Source organism: Candida jiufengensis (genome assembly GCF_024610255.1).
Source record: "Candida jiufengensis strain CBS 10846 chromosome Unknown scaffold6, whole genome shotgun sequence".
Taxonomy (NCBI): domain Eukaryota; kingdom Fungi; phylum Ascomycota; class Pichiomycetes; order Serinales; family Debaryomycetaceae; genus Lodderomyces; species Lodderomyces jiufengensis.
The window spans coordinates 59,620-79,952 of NW_026261557.1; the positions used below are offsets into that span (position 1 = coordinate 59,620).

General features: G+C 25.7%; 7 protein-coding genes across 7 annotated transcripts; 2 read left to right on the top strand and 5 right to left on the bottom strand. All coding sequences in view use genetic code 12, as the record gives it.

The window, feature by feature from the left end:
* Positions 1-37: 37 nt before the first annotated feature.
* On the top strand, positions 38-2,806 carry KGF54_001118 (uncharacterized protein; the record flags this gene model as incomplete). The annotated part of the gene is made up of 1 exon (XM_051761452.1): positions 38-2,806. The coding sequence occupies one exon, from the start codon at positions 38-40 to the stop codon at positions 2,804-2,806; it is 2,769 nt and encodes a 922-aa protein (XP_051621514.1).
* A 50-nt stretch (positions 2,807-2,856) lies between these two features.
* TSR2 (Tsr2p) lies at positions 2,857-3,468 on the bottom strand (the record flags this gene model as incomplete). The annotated part of the gene is made up of 1 exon (XM_051761453.1): positions 2,857-3,468. The coding sequence occupies one exon, from the start codon at positions 3,466-3,468 to the stop codon at positions 2,857-2,859; it is 612 nt and encodes a 203-aa protein (XP_051621515.1).
* Positions 3,469-4,155: 687 nt separating this feature from the next.
* On the top strand, positions 4,156-8,466 carry KGF54_001120 (DNA-directed RNA polymerase III core subunit; the record flags this gene model as incomplete). The annotated part of the gene is made up of 1 exon (XM_051761455.1): positions 4,156-8,466. One exon carries the CDS (start codon positions 4,156-4,158, stop codon positions 8,464-8,466), a length of 4,311 nt encoding a protein of 1,436 aa, XP_051621516.1.
* Positions 8,467-8,532: 66 nt separating this feature from the next.
* On the bottom strand, positions 8,533-9,795 carry SPE1 (ornithine decarboxylase; the record flags this gene model as incomplete). Its single annotated transcript, XM_051761456.1, has 1 exon — positions 8,533-9,795. One exon carries the CDS (start codon positions 9,793-9,795, stop codon positions 8,533-8,535), a length of 1,263 nt encoding a protein of 420 aa, XP_051621517.1.
* Positions 9,796-10,313: 518 nt separating this feature from the next.
* VPS27 (ESCRT-0 subunit protein) lies at positions 10,314-12,569 on the bottom strand (the record flags this gene model as incomplete). Its single annotated transcript, XM_051761457.1, has 1 exon — positions 10,314-12,569. The coding sequence occupies one exon, from the start codon at positions 12,567-12,569 to the stop codon at positions 10,314-10,316; it is 2,256 nt and encodes a 751-aa protein (XP_051621518.1).
* Positions 12,570-12,874: 305 nt separating this feature from the next.
* Positions 12,875-13,654, bottom strand: ROT1 (Rot1p; the record flags this gene model as incomplete). The annotated part of the gene is made up of 1 exon (XM_051761458.1): positions 12,875-13,654. The coding sequence occupies one exon, from the start codon at positions 13,652-13,654 to the stop codon at positions 12,875-12,877; it is 780 nt and encodes a 259-aa protein (XP_051621519.1).
* An 883-nt stretch (positions 13,655-14,537) lies between these two features.
* On the bottom strand, positions 14,538-16,292 carry HGC1 (cyclin; the record flags this gene model as incomplete). The annotated part of the gene is made up of 1 exon (XM_051761459.1): positions 14,538-16,292. The coding sequence occupies one exon, from the start codon at positions 16,290-16,292 to the stop codon at positions 14,538-14,540; it is 1,755 nt and encodes a 584-aa protein (XP_051621520.1).
* Between the last annotated feature and the right edge of the window lie 4,041 nt (positions 16,293-20,333).

Genomic DNA, 20,333 nt, shown 5'->3' on the forward strand with positions numbered 1-20,333 from the left:
TATAAAGATCATCAGAAATTCAATCTTCTTATACTTAATGAAATCATCGGATGAGAAGTTGTATTATAAAAATCATTTTTTCAAATTAGGTCAAGGTCGTATTATTTCAAATGATGATTATCCATTTTGGTCAAAATTTTGGAGGTTACCAACTACAAGTGATGACATTTATGAAATTGTTAATGTAGAAGATTTAAAATTAATTCAAAAACAAAATTTACAAAATTATTATACTTTAGTTAAAGTTTTAAGTTTAAAAATTATACAATTTTCACAACAAAAAGAACTTAATAATTCAGATATATTGAAATTATTAAACTGTATACGGTTATTATGTAAAATTATACCACCGTTATTTGCATTAGATACTTATAAAGATATAGAAAATGAATTATTTTGGGACGAAAATAGCAATAAAAGTTTAGCATATAATTTAATGATGAGTTTAGTTGATTTATTATTTACAAAAGGGTTTACCATTTATTCAAAAGAAAAAGGTGGTATTGTTTTAAGTGTATGGGAACCAGGAATTGGGTACAGTGCAAAGTTTCAACAATCAAATTTAATTATAGATAGTAACAGAAATGAAGTACTAAAACTAATAATATCTTTGTGTTCAACAACTTTGTATTATAAAGCGTCGACAGCCATATCAACAGGATCAAAGTTCTTGACAATTTTAGTTCTGCTAACACCAAAAGTTAAGCTACTAACATTGGTTTCATCATTAACAAATTTAGTATGTAGATCATCTAGAAGTTCAATTGATGAAAATGTATTATATTATGATAACATAAATTACACAGAAACAAGGCATCTTTGTGCCACTTATGCATTTCAATTACTTACATTAATGGTTGTTTATCCACTTCCTGAAGACTCTGCTGATTTAAATGATGGCGTTAAACCTACAAATATGGCAAGAGCTTATATGGGAAAGATTCATAAAGAAAATGAAATATTATTTTTAGCATCATCACTAATCAACATTCTAAGATATCCAATGGTAAATACAGAAGATAGTACTTTTGGAATAATAAAAAATGTCAATCAACCTTCTTTATGGGCTGTTGAATCAGTGATTTTGATATGGGAAATGATCCAATGTAATAAACATTTTAAAGATGTAATTGCTAGAAAATATATTTCAGAATTTATGGTAATACTATTATATTACGTTTTTGCATTTCATAATCATTACCAACATAAAAACTTAGTTCGAGTTTGTTCTTATTTATTATTATTTTTATCATCAAATTGTCAAATGTTGGAAAATTTATATCTACCAATAAGTTCACAGCTTTATGAATCGATTCCAGCAAGCTTCAAATTAACTATTACTCCACTAACCACTCGAGACTTTTTAGTCTGTCAAATATGTTCAATTCTACTTAGCGCATACCCTTTACAACAATCATACATGACAAAACCGTTACCAAATCTACTATTAAATACATTGGCTGAAATTTTATTCAATCTAATACCCCCAGTTTCTTCAGAAGAATTAAAAGTTCATAATGATCCACAAAAGAAAATAAACAATCCAAACCCAAGAGGTGGATTATCTTATCAATCGTCGTCACTCATTATTCAATTAATTTCGAGATTTTCAAACAAAAGTTTTTTACTAGGTAAATCATATCATTTGAATGTACTTGCACTTATAATTAGAGCAGTATGTACAGCCATCATCAAATATCCACAACCTTCTAGAATGTTGTTATTTTGTATCCTAAAAAATGAGAAAATATTTGATGAATTATGGAATACAATTTTTAGTTTTAATGAAGTTTATGTCAAAGGAGAATCAATTGCAAGAATTGCTGAACAAGAGGAAGATTTTCAAGCTAACGTTAATGAAGAAGTAAAACCAATACCTATAAAACCAAGAAATCGAGATGATAACGAATCAATTATATCAGAAGCAGAAAGTATTGAAGCATCATTACGTCCCAAACCACCTTCTGGAATGTCGATAAAAGCAAAAGAGAAACAAAAGAAAGAAAGTCCAATTGGTAAAAGTTGGGAAGGAAAAGATCAATTAGCCTTGATCTTAACTATAATTATACCCTATCTCAAATCCATTTTAAATAGCATATGGTCAGAAACTCGTGGAAGTAGTGTTGATAGTTTTGAATTAGTTCGTAAAATTGAACTTGCTGATTATCATGGATTAATAGAGGAACATAAACATCAAATAAAATCAGATTTGTTACCGGAAACAGAATTGGAACAACTAAAATTTGTATGGAGTTATTTATCACTTGGTTGGTATATATCCTTATTATATGGGAAGATATATAATACAACAACTGAAGTTAAAATTTATATTGGTAACAATAACAAATTAATTAAAAATTTTTCTAGTTCTATTGCAACGGTTAGCAAATTAACTTCAAGTTGGACAAGTTTTTTAAAGCAAGATACTCAACCAGTAACAAATGATGCTACTCTTGAATGGATAAATAATAGTATTACAAATATCAATACATGGCAAGGTACAGATATAAAATTATTTCAAATTGAAGCAAATTCAAATGATAGCTTTTTCGCAAATTTAAACAAAATAAGTGGTAATTCAACTTATGCTGTACCAAGTACTCCTGGTAGTATAAATGATATGATGAAAAAATTTAATGATTTCAAAGTTAATGGTAAATCAGCATCACCAGTTACAACACCAGTCGAAGAACAAGATTCATATTTTGGTAAAAGAGTTGGAAGAAATTCAGTCACTAGTTTACATTCATTAAATACATTAAATAGAATTAGAAGTCATAATACTCCTAGAAATTCCATCAGTTAATAGAATAAGTTTATAATAGATCAAAAGTTTAATAAATTACATATTTATTTCTACCTTCTTCTACCTTTCTTCTGAACTAATTCAAACCCATCATCATCTACTATTGGTCCTTTTGGTTCATCTATAATTATATTGTCATTATTACTCATCTCTATATCTTGATCTTCCTCATCTTCTTCTTCATCATCACTTGAATCAGGATTATTTGGGTCTTCCTCTATATGTACTTTTCTATTTTCTGCCTGCGTGTTTTTCTTCTCATTCCATTTTTGATATAGTTGATCAATATCACTGTATTTCTCCAATTGTACATCTTTATAAAATTTCATAATTAAACCTCCAATTTCTAATGCAGAATCATTATCAACTTCTGTATCAAATTCATCAACCATTGCATATAACAAAGTTTCTTCAATTAATTGTATATCAACTGCTTTATTCTCCAAAAATAAATCTATTATAACTCCACTTATCCAATCTCTTTTTTCAGATGAATTAGATCCACCCCATGAATTTTCAACTGCTGTATTTAATTCTTCCCATTTATATATTGCCATGCATACACCTAATTCAAATTTTGCTTGTTGTTGTGCATTTGGAAATTGTAATGTTCCTTCATCTACTTCGACATATTCTGTTGGATCTATTGATATTGTAGTCATTATTGAATTTTATAAATTGTAAGTTGCAAAAAAAAGGTACAAAAAGTCTTAATTTAAAAATCCATCTCTTGTAATCAAAATCATCGCGATATTTTATAATTCTGCTACCAACATCTTTAATAATCTGAAACAAGGAAAAATTCATGAGATATACCACTTAAAATAGTAGAAAAAAGTAGATGAAAAGCGGCACAAAGTTCATTGTTATAATGAATTATCTAGTATAATTAACTCTTAAATTGTAATCTATTCTTAAAAGCTCGAGAAATTAGCTAAATCTGCCACCAATTTTGCAAAATCGCCTTCGAGTAAATATATGAAAGTGTTTTTTCAGTACGAAATAAAATGAAGCCCTTGTCTACCTCAAATTTTGTCATTAAAATGATTTAGCTACGAGAGAGTTTGTATATTGAAGCATATCACTTCTGACAAAATCATTTAATTACTCTTCAATTAAATTACATATTTAAAAAAAAAAACAAGTTACAAAATCGAGAAATAAATTTTCAATATCTCATTATAATTTCTTACAACCAAATCATTAGTCAGATCATCAACAAGAATACCAAAAGAAATTCAAATAGATTTCAATATCATCATAAATTTATCAAGTATTAATTAACAACCCTATCAAATCAAATCAATCATTATACTAAGAATCAATAACTCACAACTATATACATCATTATGGGTAAAGATATTGTAGTAGATATTGCCCCTAAATGTATTAGTGGGCTAGAATTCAGTGCCTTATCTGCAAAAGATATAGTTGCTCAATCAGAAGTTGAAATTCAAACTAGAGATTTATATGATTTAGAAAAAGGAAGAACACCTAAAGAAGGTGGAGCACTAGATACAAGAATGGGTATATCATCAAATGCATCTGAATGTCAAACTTGTCATGGAAATTTAGCATCATGTCATGGTCATTTTGGTCATATTAAACTAGCATTACCAGTTTTCCATGTTGGGTATTTTAAATCAATAATTTCAGTTTTACAATGTATTTGTAAAAATTGTGCATCAGTGCTATTGGACCATCAAAGTAAAAGGCAATTTTTAACAGAATTAAGACGTCCAAATATCGATAACTTGAAAAGAATGAAAATTTTAAAAAAGATCAGTGATCAATGTAAAAAACAAAGACGTTGTTTAAGATGTAATCATGTTAATGGTGTTGTTAAAAAAGCAGCAAGTGGTGCAGGTCCAGCTGCATTAAAGATAGTTCATGATACTTTCAGATGGATTGGTAAAAAGGATACTCCAGAAAAAGATAAATGGGATAAAGAATTGGAACAAGTGTTTCTTAGAAACCCTGAACTAGAAAAATATGCTAAAAGAGTTCAAGAAGATTTTAATCCTTTAAAAACTTTAAATTTATTCAAACAAATCACTCCATCTGATTGTGAATTATTTGGAATGGATTCATCAAAAGGTGGCAGACCAGAAATGTATATATGGAGATATCTACCCGCTCCTCCAGTTTGTATTAGACCTTCAGTTATGATGGATGCTCAATCAAATGAAGATGATTTAACTGTTAAATTGACTGAAATAGTTTGGACTTCGTCAATGATAAAAGCTGGTATACTAAAAGGTATCTCAATAAATAATTTGATGGAGCAATGGGATTATTTACAATTATCAGTTGCAATGTATATAAATTCAGATTCAGCAAATCCTGCATTAATGGCTGGGGCTGGAGGTGGATCTAAATCTGCAAAACCTATAAGAGGATTTTGTCAAAGATTAAAAGGTAAACAAGGTCGTTTTAGAGGTAATTTATCTGGTAAAAGAGTTGATTTTTCAGGTAGAACTGTTATTTCACCGGATCCAAATTTAAAAATTGATGAAGTTGCTGTACCAGATAGAGTAGCAAAAGTCTTAACATACCCCGAGAAATGTACCAGATATAATAAGAAAAAATTACAAGGTTTAATTATGAATGGTCCAGATATTCATCCTGGTGCAAATTATGTGATGAAACACAATGAAGCAAGTAAAAGAAATTTAAGATTTGGGGATCGTGTTAAATTAGCAAGATCTTTACAAATTGGTGATGTTGTTGAACGTCATATAGAAGATGGAGATGTTGTACTTTTCAATCGTCAACCTTCATTACATAGATTATCAATTTTATCACATTATGCCAAAATCCGTCCATGGAGAACATTCAGATTAAATGAGTGTGTTTGTACACCATATAATGCAGATTTTGATGGTGATGAAATGAATTTACATGTTCCACAAACAGAGGAAGCTAGAGCTGAAGCTATAAATTTAATGGGTGTTAAAAATAATTTATTAACTCCAAAATCAGGTGAGCCAATTATCGCTGCAACGCAAGATTTCATTACTGGTTCATATTTAATTTCACACAAAGATTCATTTTTTGATCGTGCACAATTAGTCCAACTATTAAGTATGATGTCAGATGCAGATGTTCAATTTGATATTCCACCACCATCTATTTTTAAACCGGTAATGTTATGGACTGGGAAACAAGTCTTTTCATTTCTTATAAGACCAAACAAACAAAGCAAAGTCATAATCAATTTAAATGCCAAAAATAAAACATTCCATCCACCTGCAAAAGGATTACCAAGTGAAATGTCACCGAATGATGGATTTGTTATAATAAGGGGTTCTCAAATACTATCGGGGTTGATGGATAAATCAACTTTAGGTGATGGTAAAAAGCATTCAGTATTTTATACCATACTAAGAGATTATGGCCCACAAGAAGCTGCAAATGCAATGAATAGAATGGCTAAATTATGTGCAAGATTTTTAGGTAATCGTGGTTTCTCAATTGGTATTAATGATGTTACACCTGCTTATGAATTAAAACAGAAAAAGGAATTAATGGTTGAACAAGCATATTTGAAATGTGATCAATTAATTGATTTATATAACAGAGGTAAATTAGAAACCCAACCAGGTTGTAATGAAGAACAAACCTTAGAAGCAAAAATTGGTGGTTTATTATCAAAAGTTAGAGAAGAAGTTGGTGATGTTTGTATTAGAGAATTAGACTCATTAAATGCTCCATTAATTATGGCTACTTGTGGGTCCAAAGGGTCCACATTGAATGTTTCTCAAATGGTGGCAGTTGTTGGTCAACAAATCATTTCTGGTCATCGTGTTCCTGACGGTTTTCAAGATAGATCATTACCTCATTTCACGAAAAATTCTAAAACTCCTCAATCTAAAGGTTTTGTTAGAAATTCTTTTTTTAGTGGGTTAACACCACCTGAATTTTTGTTCCATGCTATATCAGGTAGAGAAGGTTTAGTTGATACTGCAGTTAAAACAGCAGAAACTGGTTATATGTCACGTCGTCTAATGAAATCATTAGAAGATTTATCATCTCAATATGATAATACAGTTAGAAACTCATCAAATGGTATTGTTCAATTTACATATGGGGGTGATGGTTTAGATCCTTATGATATGGAAGGTGACGCTAGACCAGTTAATTTTATTAGACAATGGGATCATGCATATAATTTAACATACAATGTCGATGATAAACCTTTGTTACCGTATGAAATTAAAGAAGTGGTTGATTCTACATTAAAACCATTAGAAGATAAGTTCAATAAACCAGAGAATTCAGATGACGTAGATCAAAATGATGCAGAAATTGAATTTTATGATTCAGTTAGAGGATTTATGGAAAAGAAAGCAGAAACATTAGCAAGATTAAGAGAAGCAAGAGGATTAAAACTATATTTTACAAAACCAAAAGAAGATGATATTTTATTTGATGAAGATGAACTTACTGTAAACGCGATAAATCAATTAATGAAAATTTCTTTTAAATCTGTTAAAGAATTTATGAAACAATGTTTATATAAATATTTAAGAGCTAAAGTTGAACCAGGTACAGCTGTTGGTGCTATTGGTGCACAATCTATTGGTGAACCAGGTACTCAAATGACATTGAAAACTTTCCATTTTGCCGGTGTTGCTTCTATGAATGTTACATTGGGTGTCCCACGTATTAAAGAAATTATTAATGCATCAAAAACCATATCTACACCAATTATTAACGCTGTTTTGGTCAATGATGATGATGAAATTGCTGCTCGTGTAGCTAAAGGAAGAATTGAAAAAACTTTATTAAAAGATGTTGCATATTATATTGAAGATGTTTATAAAGATAATCAAGCTTATTTATCAATCAAGATAGATACAGAAACAATTGATAAATTACAATTGGAATTGAATATTCATAACATTGCACAAGCTATAGTTCAAGCTCCAAAATTGAAAATATCTCAAGGTGACGTTGTTGTAATTGGAAAAAACAAAATTAATGTTTTGTGTAGTATACCAGAAGTTAAAGGAGATAATTTAAAAACTGAAACTAATATTAATGCATTGTTTTTCAGAATGCAATCTTTGAAAAGAGTACTTCCAGATATTTGTATTAAAGGTTTACCTCAAATTTTTAGAGCTGTTATTAATATTAAAGATGATGGTAAAAAGGAATTATTAGTTGAAGGTTATGGATTAAAAGAAGTTATGAATACTGAAGGTATAGTTGGAACTAAAACCACCACCAATCACGTTTTGGAAGTCAATCAAATCTTAGGTATTGAAGCAGCAAGAGGATCAATTGTTAGAGAAATTGATTATACAATGAGTAATCACGGTATGAGTGTTGATCCTCGTCATATTCAATTATTAGGTGATGTTATGACATATAAAGGTGAAGTTTTAGGTATTACAAGGTTTGGTTTAAGTAAAATGAGAGATTCAGTATTACAATTGGCATCTTTTGAAAAAACAACTGATCATTTATTCGATGCTGCATTTTATATGAAAAAAGATGCTATTGAAGGTGTTTCGGAATGTATTATATTAGGTCAAACTATGAGTATAGGTACTGGTGCTTTCAAATTGGTTAAAACCTCAAATTATGATAATAAAGTACTTAAAAAGAAACCAACATTATTCGAGTCTTGTTGTGAGGTATCTAGTGTAGCTTAAGAAAGAATAAAAGATTTGATAATTCATATTAATTAACTATATATTCATTATTTATATATATTATTTCTAAACATATAAAATTTTAGTATCATTTTTAAATCCATTAAATTGAGTAGTTGCACAACTAGTATAAGCACCTAAATTTGGGAAATATAACCAATCACCAACTTCAACTTTATAATTTAAAAAACTTTTTGAAGAAACACAATCTAAACCATCACAAGTCGGTCCCCAAATTGAATAACTAATAGTTTTCAATTCTCTCTCCATGTAATGATAACCATCTTTATTTTTTAAAACAAAAGCTAATGGTTTTTGATGATCAAATAATATACAATTCATATTACCATAAACTCCATCATTTATATAAATCATTGAATTAATATTATCTTCATTTTTTGGTAATGATCTTTTAGCAATAATATGAGTAGCTAATGTAAAAGCATTAGCAACAAAAAATCTACCAGGTTCTGCAATTAATTTAACATCAGTGGATGCAAAAAATTCATCAATTGAATCATTAACCATTTTGGAAGATTCTAAAAAAGTTTCAAATTCAAATCCACCACCAATATCTAAAATATTCATATTAAAATCAAATTTTTTAGCAGCATCAAATAAAATTCTAGAATCTCTAATAGCTTTATAAATAGATTTAAAATCTTTTGCACCTGATCCAACATGAAATGCAACACCAACAACATTTAAACCTAAATTTTGAGCAATTGGTAAAATTTGTTCAATTGCAACATTTAAATCACAACCAAATTTAGTACTTAATCTACATTGAGCATCTTCATCATCAGTCATAATTCTAATTAAAATTTTACAATTTGAATGAAATTTTGCTAATTTATATAATTCATCAACATTATCAACAGTTGTTAAATTAACATTATTAATTTTTGCATGTCTTATAAATGAATTTGTTTTACAAGGATTTGCATAAACAATTTTTGATGACTCAAAACCTAAATTTAAAATTGTATCAATTTCATTTTTTGATGCACAATCGAAATTAACTCCTAATTTATAAAGTAAGTTAATAACTTCAATATTAGTATTACATTTAATAGCATAATGTGGTTGAATTCTTGGTAAATGATTTTTCCAAATTTCAACATTTTTTTTGATTTGATTTAAATCACAAACAAAAAATGAATCTTCATCACCTGCTTCACATTCTTCATGATCAATTAATGTAATATGATCAATTAATGCTTTACCTATGGCAAAATTTTCATTAATTTTTGGTATTTGATAATCTAAATTAATTAATTTATCATTTTCAATAATTTTTGTTGTAGTATTTTCAATAATTGTAGTCATAACCTTGTGAGGGGATCGTTCGGGAAGACACAAAAAGTTTTTTCTTTTAGTTGTTGTTATTCAATTTAAATATTTGGCTTGGTGACCTCCTCTTGTGAAAAATTATATAAACTTTTCTTTTATTGGACTTTATTCGGCAGCTCTCGTTGTGTGTTATAGTTGATTACACACTTTAATTTCAAACTTTTTGGGAAGGTTAGAATATAATAAAATATAATAAAATTAACCAAGTACTGTTAAAAAGAAGAAGAAGAAAAATAAGAAGAAGATAGCAAAAGTTGATGATTTATTTAAAAATAAATTTCAAAGGTTGTATTTCCTATCTAAAATTATAATAAATTTTTTTAAAAATTTTTCAAGTCTAAAAATTTAAAGTTTTTTTTTTTTTTTTTTTTTTTTTTCACAAAATTGCTGTGAGAAATTTAAAAAAAAAAATTGAAAATTAAACAAAGAATAAAGCCGCTTAATTGATAATCCCAAAAATGGAATAATTTACTTATTACTTATATTTGAATAATCTATAAATCGATAAGAGGCTCAGGCTCATACACTTTTTGCTTTTGTTGTTGATGTTGTTGTTCTTCATTAAAATGTGATAAATTATTAGGTAATGTAGGTAATTCATTAATATTTTTATTTTGTCTTTGAAATTCTTCCTCAACATTTTGTAAAATTGGATATTTTGTAGATGCATCTTCATAAGCATTTGGTGATAATGAACTTGTTGCATGACGTAAAAATGATTGAGTTGGTAATTCATTACTTATATCTTCAGGAGGAGGGTAATTTGGTAATGAAACTTCTACATATTCATTTTGTTGTTGTTGTTGTTGTTTTTCATTATCACTTTCTGATTCAGGTAAATTTTCTGTAGTTGGATAAATTGATTGATTATGTTGAGTTTTATTTTCTGTTTTCAATTCTGAAGGTTGGTCAAATTGAGGTTCTGAAGGTTGATTATATTGTTGTTGAGGTGAGAACTGTTGTTGTTGAGGAGAGTATTGAGGTTGTTGCTGTTGTGGAGGATATTGTTGTGGTTGTTGGTGTTGTTGTTGTTGTTGTTGTTGTTGAGGGTATTGCTCTGGTTCGTCAAATTGAGGTTCTGATGGTTGATTGTATTGACCAGTATGTTGTGGTTGTTGTTGATTATATTGACCAGTATGTTGTTGCGGTTGTTGTTGTTGACTATACGATCCTCTACTTTGAAGTTGTTGTCGTTGTTGTTGTTGCTGTTGTTGATCAAATTGGTTTTGATTATTAAATTGAGGATATCCAGTATTTTGTTGAATTATACTCATTGAATTTATACCATAATTTAATTTTTTTTCCCAAAATTGATCATATAATCTTGTTATTGTACTTAATTTATTATTCATCTCCAAGAATTGATTATATTTTTCAATTGATTCTCTTAATGATTTATTAACTTTTGGTTTTAATTTTAAAATTTGTGAATATAATTCACTTAAATTTTGATCATACATTATATTTTGTTGCTTTTTTGAATCATTACGTACATTATTCATTAATGTTATGAATAGATTAATTTGTTCTTCCTCTGATTGTGATAAATCTTGTTGTGGTGGTGGTTTGGGTGGATATTGCTGTTGTTGTTGTAGTTGTTGTTGTTGTTGTTGTTGTTGTGGAGCTTGATAAGATGGTTGACTATAAAATTGGGGTTGTGATTGTTGTGGTTGTTGATAATTAGATGAAGTGAAATCTATATTATATAAATCAGAATCTTCTTCTTCTTCTTCAAATGGATTTTGTGGAAGTTGTTCATGTTGTAACCTAGGTTTAGTAGCTTCATATTCTTTTAAACTTGCAGCTATAGCAGCTTTCATATCATCGTCTTCTTCTTCTGCCTCTTCTTGTGGTTGATGCGATATTACTGGTGGTGCTTCTGTGGGTGGTTTAATCGATATACCATTATCTTGTAAACTTAATTCAATTGCTTTTTTAATTTGTTCATCTTCATCATCATCATTACCACCACCACCAACAGAATTATCTTTATTCCCACCAGTATGTTTTGAAGATTTATGTTTATTCTTAGCATAGCAATTATCACAAACTCTTACTGGTTCCATTATACCTAAATTAACTAATTGAATATTATTACTTGAATGATTTTGACAATAAACTCCACCACAAGCTCTACAATGATGTTTTCTATTTAACATTGAAAAAGGAGTATAACAAATCATACAAGAATCAGAATCTATCCAATCTGGTGGTACTTCAGAATCAACATATTTTGAATCAACAACATTATCAATTTCAGGAAATTTAAACCCTTCATTTAATAATTCTTGATATTTTTTTTCAACATAATTTAATTGTAATTGATTTTGGAATGCTAATTCCCATGATTTAATTAATTTTAAAATTAATTGACTAACTTCTCTTTTAGCTTCATCTAAATGATCTTTTGAATTATAATGGATTTTAAAAATAAAATCTACTAGATAATCAATAAATTCTCTTGAACTAATTTCTACTAAAAAATGAAATCCACAATTTTTAATACATAAATCAATTAATTTTAAAGTACTTTTAATTAAATTTGGATTTGAATAAACTAAATTTAATCTTTTTTTCAATGATCTCATACATTGTTGAGCTGGTAATTTTTTTGATCTTATAAAATCTGTAATTTCTAATGATATTGATAAATCCAATTCTCCATTGGGAATTGTTTCTGAAGTTGCTTCTGATATTTTATTATCTAATTCTAATTGTAAAGCAGAAGTAGATGATCCAAACCAAGACATAGTGGTTGAATAAATATAAAAATGAAATATTGAAAATATAGAAAGTTGTTGTGGTTGTAAAAAATGATTTGAATTTTTACTTTGCCTTTAGATAATTTAAATATTGAGACTAATAAATATTAATTGATAAAGAAGGAAATTATTTATTACACAAAATGTATATGTTAATCAATTATAAGAATCTATATATAGCCCTTACCAGAATCAATATAATTTAATTTATGATAGAGTTATAAATGTAATATTTGGTTGATTATCAATAACAATCATATTCATGTAACCCAAAACTTAATTTTTAAATTCTCTTAATTCTTTAAAAAGACAAAACTTGAAATTAAACCTAAACATATAACTGACCCCCACCAATAATTATCAAATTTTGAATCTTCAAAATAATTCTTCTTTATAGCATTTGTTCTATAACTATTTTCCAAGGATCTTTTTAATTTATTTTTAATTGATCTTTTACTATTAGAATTTGAATTTCTTAAAGTTGAAGCAGTTTCACTTGCTGAATCAGTTGGATTCAATGCATAAGTTGGTAACATTAAAGGAGGTTGATAAGCTAAATATAATGGTTGCATTTTAGATCCATCAAATTGATAAATTTGTAAAGTCCATCTACCATGATAAGGATCAACAAATTTTTGATAAGTTTTAAAAAAAGTTGGTTGAACATATCTTGAATATTGAGATTCATTTGGATTATCTTGATTACATGGATCACTTAATAATTGTCTACCATCAACTGCTATTGGAGTTAATATAACTGATCCATTACTAACAATTTCATAAGTACCATGTTGATATGTAATAGAAGCAATTGGACAAGAATGATTTTTAGCATTTGATACAACTCTATATAATGCTTCTTCATAATGACCATCAGCTGTAAAACTATAACTTATACCTGGTAAATCTGGTTCAATTAATAATTCATCTATTGGATCATAAAATCCAGGTCCTGTAAATACAGTATTTGATTTTGAAGTCCATGTACCTTCTAATTCTTCCATGGATGGATCAGCTAAAATGGGTATTATAAATATTGATAATAATATATATATATATGAAATTATAAACATATTGATAGATTGTGATAAATAAAGTATATGTTAATTTAATTTAAATGCAAGTAGTTAGTCGATTGTAGTAGAAAATAATAATCTTTTTCGAAATGTCTATAAGAACGTGATTGATGATAAGTATTAATTGATTGTGAAGATAAATAAATATGAGAAGTAATAAATGTTATGATATGATGAAAATATAAAAGTAATTTATGGTCGATATGATTAAATAAGAATATAATGATGAGATAAACTTGGTTGTAAAAGATGAATTATAATAATAGTTGTATATATTCTTTTTCTGTTTAAGTTGTAGCAATATTTTTTTTCTGTTTTTTCTTCCTTCTATTTTCTTTTAAAAAGAAAAAATATTATTTATTTTATTTTATTATTATATTATGTAATATATTAAGTAATATTCGTATCAATTGTTTGTAATATATTATGTAATCATATAAATATGGCTATGCTACTAATATTCCCAAGGACTAAATCCAAACACCAATACAAAAGAATTAATTGAAAAGGTTACAATTTGATTTTTATTATTATCAAATCGTATTGAATTTTTAGTAAGTAATCGTCTAATAATCTTGATAGGTTCTAATTTCTCATTGAGGATAAAAAAATTTAAATACTAATCATTCTACATAAACGATTTGCAAAATTTCTCAAATTTAGAATAAAAACATCAATAAATCGACATGTATATACATTGTATATAATATATTTAACTAATGATGTAAAAAGATTAAAATATAAAGCTATAAAAGAATTGAATTGAAAAATGAAATGATTCATCATTAAAATCATTAAAATGCACCGTTTAAGAATTTTTTTCTCTATTTTTTATTTTTTAAGGAACCATATTTTTTTTTGCAGCCAAATTTTAATTAATTCAAGTACCAACATTTATAAAATTATTACTACTGCCAAATTTATTATTGACATTATTATTATCATCAAATAATAAGTTTAATTTTTTGTTAAGATTATAAAAAGGACTTTGATTTTCACTTAATGGAGTATTATTATTATTATTATCATCATTTTTATTAATTTGTTGATGGTTATTATTATTAATTGAATAAATTGATGATTGTGATGAAGATTTTGTTGATTTTATATCATATGGTGAATTATTTATTAATGATGATGTTGATAAATTATTAATTTGATTAATATAATTATTATTAAGTTGTGATTGTACAGAATTAAAATTTTGTGGAGTTTGTTGTTGTTGTTGAGGATGTAAAGATTTATAATTTGTATCAATTGATATTGGAAATTTTTTTAATTTTTTATTTTGTTGTGGTAGTTGTGATACTATAAATGGAGTTATTGTTGTTGTTGTTGATATAATATCCATATTTGTTAATGAAGTGGTTGTATAATTTGATGAAGATATTACTGATGAATAAGAAGATGATCTTGAAGAATAAATTGATTCAGTAGATGAAGTGGTTGATGTTGGAATATGGTCATTATTATTATTGTTATTATTGTCATCACTATTGATTGATGAAATTTCAATATGATATTGATATTTAATTTGTTTATAAATAAATTGAGGACCTTTTGAATCAAAAAATTTTAATATAAAATCAGAACTTTTTAAAATTGATTTTATTAAATTTTTTTTAATAAATTTATAATTTTTTAAATCCATTTTGATATTAATTTTTGAATTTATTTGATTAATTGAATTTGAATTATTATATAGTTCATTTATTAAATCAATTATAACTTGACTTAATTCAATTATATTTACATCAATTAATTCATTTGAATATAATGATATATAACTTAAATATTCTTTTATTTTAAATATTTCATATGTTGATATTAAATATTCATTATTATTAATATTATTATTATTATCATCATTATTATTATTATTATTAATAGTAGGAGTTGGTAAAATATTAAATTCTTCACTTTTAATTAAAAATTCTTCAATTGATGGATCATTTAAATTCCAATCTAAAGTATTTAAAATATGTAATTCCATTTGTTTAAACATATTAAAATCATAATTACATTTATTACCACATAATTTAATTAATTCAAATAATTTTGGTAATCTAAATCTTTCTGTTGGACCTAAATATTTACCACCTGATCCATAACCTAAATCATTTAATATTTTAAAATTTTTACCATTATTAGAATTACAGGTATTATTATTATTATTTAAATTTATAAAATGATTATTACCACCAATTAATTTTGATGATATCCATAAACAAGTAGTTATAATTAATTGAGATTGATCTAATAATATAATTCTTTTTGAACAATATCTATCAAATAATTTTATTGCTTTAAAATAAACAAATGGTAAAATTTTTAATCTTTGTGACATCTTCAAAATAAAATCAATTAATTTTAATCTTATGTTGTAAGTTAAATAAGGTTGTTGATTATATAATTTCATATTTGGTTTATTTAATTCCATTAAATTTATAATATTATTATATATTTCAAATTCATATTCATTTATTGTTTGTTGATGTATTGTCAATTCTGATTTATATAATTTTGATGAATATGGTAATTGTTTAAATTCTTTTTTTGATTGTGGTAGTGGGGGTTGTTGTTTTATGAAAGTTTTCAGTTGATGAATTTGTGATATTGATTGAGGACTTAACATTTTTTTTTGTTAGTATCAATTTAAAAAATGTTTTATGTTATGTGTATTTTATATGAATTAAATTTTAAAAAAAGTGCTATAGATATTGATGCAAATGTGAAAAGTTAAATATAAAAAGTGAATGGTTAATAGTTAAACAAAGTAATGAATTAAAAGTAGTTAATGAAATGAAGTATAAAATGAATTGAAACTTTTTAAGTAAATGAAATGACTGGAAAATGAATGAAAATTTGGAGATTATAATTTATTTTTAATTATAATTATTATATATAACTTTTTGATTTTTTAAAATAAATAAAGTTGACCTAATATCAATCAATTTTTAACCATTTATGGTAGATAAAAACTAAAAGCCTATACTTTAAAATTATAATTGAACTTTTAAATTTATGAAGTTTATTTGAAAAAATTACAAAATTATAAATCTGAAATAAATAAAAAATCTAAAACATTTAAAGATATATTTATAATAATTAATTATATATAATTAAACCAAAATTGAAAAATTTTAGGGACAATTAAAATATTAACAATAACAATACAATACAACTTAATATGCTGATAATAATACATAGTTATAAAATCAGTTTAGTCAATTAATATTACAAAAAAGATTTACAATATTAATATACATAAAATATTTTTTTGTTAACATTTAAATTTTAGACGATTTAATTTAAAAATAAAAATAATAAATTAATTAATTACACAATTACAAAAAAAAGGGTTTATAACACAAAATACATTTCATCACAAAATAATAATTTATTATTTTTATTACATGTATAACAAAGAAGAATGTAAATAATAATAATTTATTATTTATAAATTGGAAAATTAACGGTGAAATACTCTTGAATAATTAAAAATAATACTGGATGTAACATTTTTTTTTTAAATCTAAGAAATTTTTCAATTTGAATTTGAATTGCAATAATTGGGAAAGGTTAATTTAAATTAAAGTTTTTAATCACCTTATTGAGTAAACATTATCAAACCATTTTGAATTACAGAAAGTTAAATAAACAAACAAATAAACAAGTAAACAAATAATACGAAACTTTGATTTTCCATCTTTATTAATAGTCTATATCATCAATACTTTTTTTATTGCTTTTTTTATTCTGATCAAATATCGCTTGTTTCAGAAATTGAATCACCAATTGACAACCAGTTGAAAATTAAATTTAAATGACAGTTTGTTAAATTTTATCTTTATTTCGTCATTTGAATAGATATTAATCAATATATTGTGCAAAGTAAAATTAAAAAGAATACGAATGATAAAACTAAAAAACTAAAACATCAATATAATCTCTTTCACAAAACCCATTCGTATTTATAAATAATTCTAAAAAGTCAAACTACAATTTATAATGCCTTTTCCAATTTGTAATGAATTATAAATTCATAAGCGCGAACAAAACCTTTGATCTATTGCTCAATAAATATAAAGAAAGAAAAATATTAAAATTTTTTGAAAGTAATGTAACCTTTTGACTGGCTTTATATGCGGAAAAAAGCTTGTATAACTTAAAAAATAATATATCAATTATATAATATCATTTTCATTGAGCTATGGGGACTATAGCAAATATAATATATTATTTTTTAGAATAATAAACCAGACCAAGCTCAAAATAATAGAATATAAAAAATTATTATAATTTGATTTAAGTCATTTCACAATTCTGAAACATTGTTGTAAGTTAATGGAAATTAATTTAAACGCGAAGGATTTTACAAAAAGAAATAAATTTATTTTTTAATAAGATTTGGTAGGTACGTTTGAAATGATATAGTCTACTATTCGACAGTGCTCCAAATGTGTCAATCAATTTAGTTAGTAAAGTTAGTATAGTTGAGAACTTAATAATGACATGTTATGTATTTAAAAAATTTTTATAAAAGAAAATGCAGATAGTATTCTTCATATTGATCTCCAATTTATCAATGCGCAAAAAAAATTAAAAAATAATTTAGAGTCTTGATAAACAGCATCAACAGTAATAGACGAATAGTTGAACTGTGGATAGACTAACTTTTACTGGGATGGAGTATTACTAATAGGAATTGAAGCGCGTTGATATCAGTCGATTTAATGGTTCATGAATGCGATGTCTTTTTTTTTTGACTAAAATATATTTTTTAAGGTACCAGGGGAAAAATATTGATACTTAATATTGACTACATATTAAAATGTTCTCATAAAATGCCAGTAAAATAAAAAAAATTCAGGCGGATGAAATTTTACAAATTTTGCAAAACATGCTCACAGGTACTTAAGTACCTAAGGGTTTCCTTAAGGATGTTTACTCAATCTTGATCATTGACTTTAAATTTGGTACGGTCAAATTTATTTTTTTATAACCAAGATCTCGTCTAATTATAAATGATAACAATAACAAATTATAAAAGTATAAATGAACGAAATAAATTTTAGATGAACTATAAAAAAGTATAATTAAAACTACAGAGTGTCTATAGTTGAAAGTGTTCTAGAATGTAAAATATATCAAATTGAAAAGATTTACAATACTAATAATTATTTGAAGTAGGAGTTAAAAATTAAAAAGGTTTGTATACTTATGCAGGACTGCTAATTTAAAGGTACAAAACATTTTGATAGTTGAATAGTAATAATATTGACAATAAAACGTTTAAAATTGTGCTTAATAACTCGTCAAATATTTATTAATCAATTTTGTCAAGTTTGTTACCATATTTAATATTTCATGATATAATTTTTTTTGACGAAAGTAATGTTATGGTACCTTGATTCAATTTGTATTAAAATAATCTAGTTCGATTTTAATTAAAAATATTTGGTTTTGTCCAGACTAGATTTAATTTCTTGAAAGATTTAATTAAATTTTGTAACTAATGTTGATCAATAAAAGTTTAATGAAGTCACAAATTGCTGGTCAATTTTTTATACAGAATTCAGCTTCCATTAATTAAAAATCGTTAATCTGTTCAACAATTAAAAAGTATTAAATAATAAAATTGTAATTTTGTGTTATAGTTAGCATAACGCAAAATTGCATTAAATTGGCAAATAAGAGCATTAACTTAATTTAAACAAAACAATAAAACCTTTTTAGTATCTCGTCAAAATTTTAAAATTAACGATTAACTTTTTATTGTCTTTTTTAGAAACATATTGTATTAGTACATTTTAATTATATGAAAGATTTACTTTCTTGTCTATCAAAAAAGTTTAAATTTTGTAATTTCTAAAAGTAGTTAAATTCAAAACAATTTAATTAGTTGATTGAAATATTTTGGTGTCTCACTTCTTGATTGATTTGAAGTAACATGGCTTTGTTGACCATAGACCTTGTTTTACTATCTATTGTTGATTCTGGAACAATCGAAACGGCATTTTGGAAGTATAATTTAAAGATAAAATGATAACAAGACAAGCTATAGAGAAGCTGTCACATGAGTATAGACCACTAATCTTGTTGACAAAAAAAATACTTGATCGTGGTTTTGCTCAAATGCTCAGTAGAGTTATCGCGTATTTTTTCTGACTATTATTTTTTTAACGTCCCAATTTACTCGATGGACACAATCCTAGAAGTTGATGAGTTTATGCACATTATACATTTGTGTACTTCATCTTAGACATTTTTTACGAATTTGCAAAGATGTTGAATCTCATTTGAGATTGGATATAATTTTTCAATCAATCTTTCTACATCATTTCCAAGTGACACTAATTTTAACTGATTATACTCAATTATAATTGTATTGTCCTTAATCAATGATTTGCGATTCTTACTATGGTTCTATTTCCTTAATCTGGTTAAATATAAATAAATACAAAGAAATCAACTGATCAATACATTAACAAGGCATTCAAAATTAACAAAATAAGACTAATTACAAACAAGACCAAAGGTTGAAAAATCACATCATACATCATAAAGGAATATCGTCTAAATGTACTTTGATAAAAAAGCGGATAAATAAGTTAAATTTGGTTTTAGAATAAGGCACCAGAATGTGTTAAACGAAACATTAAGACGTAGAATT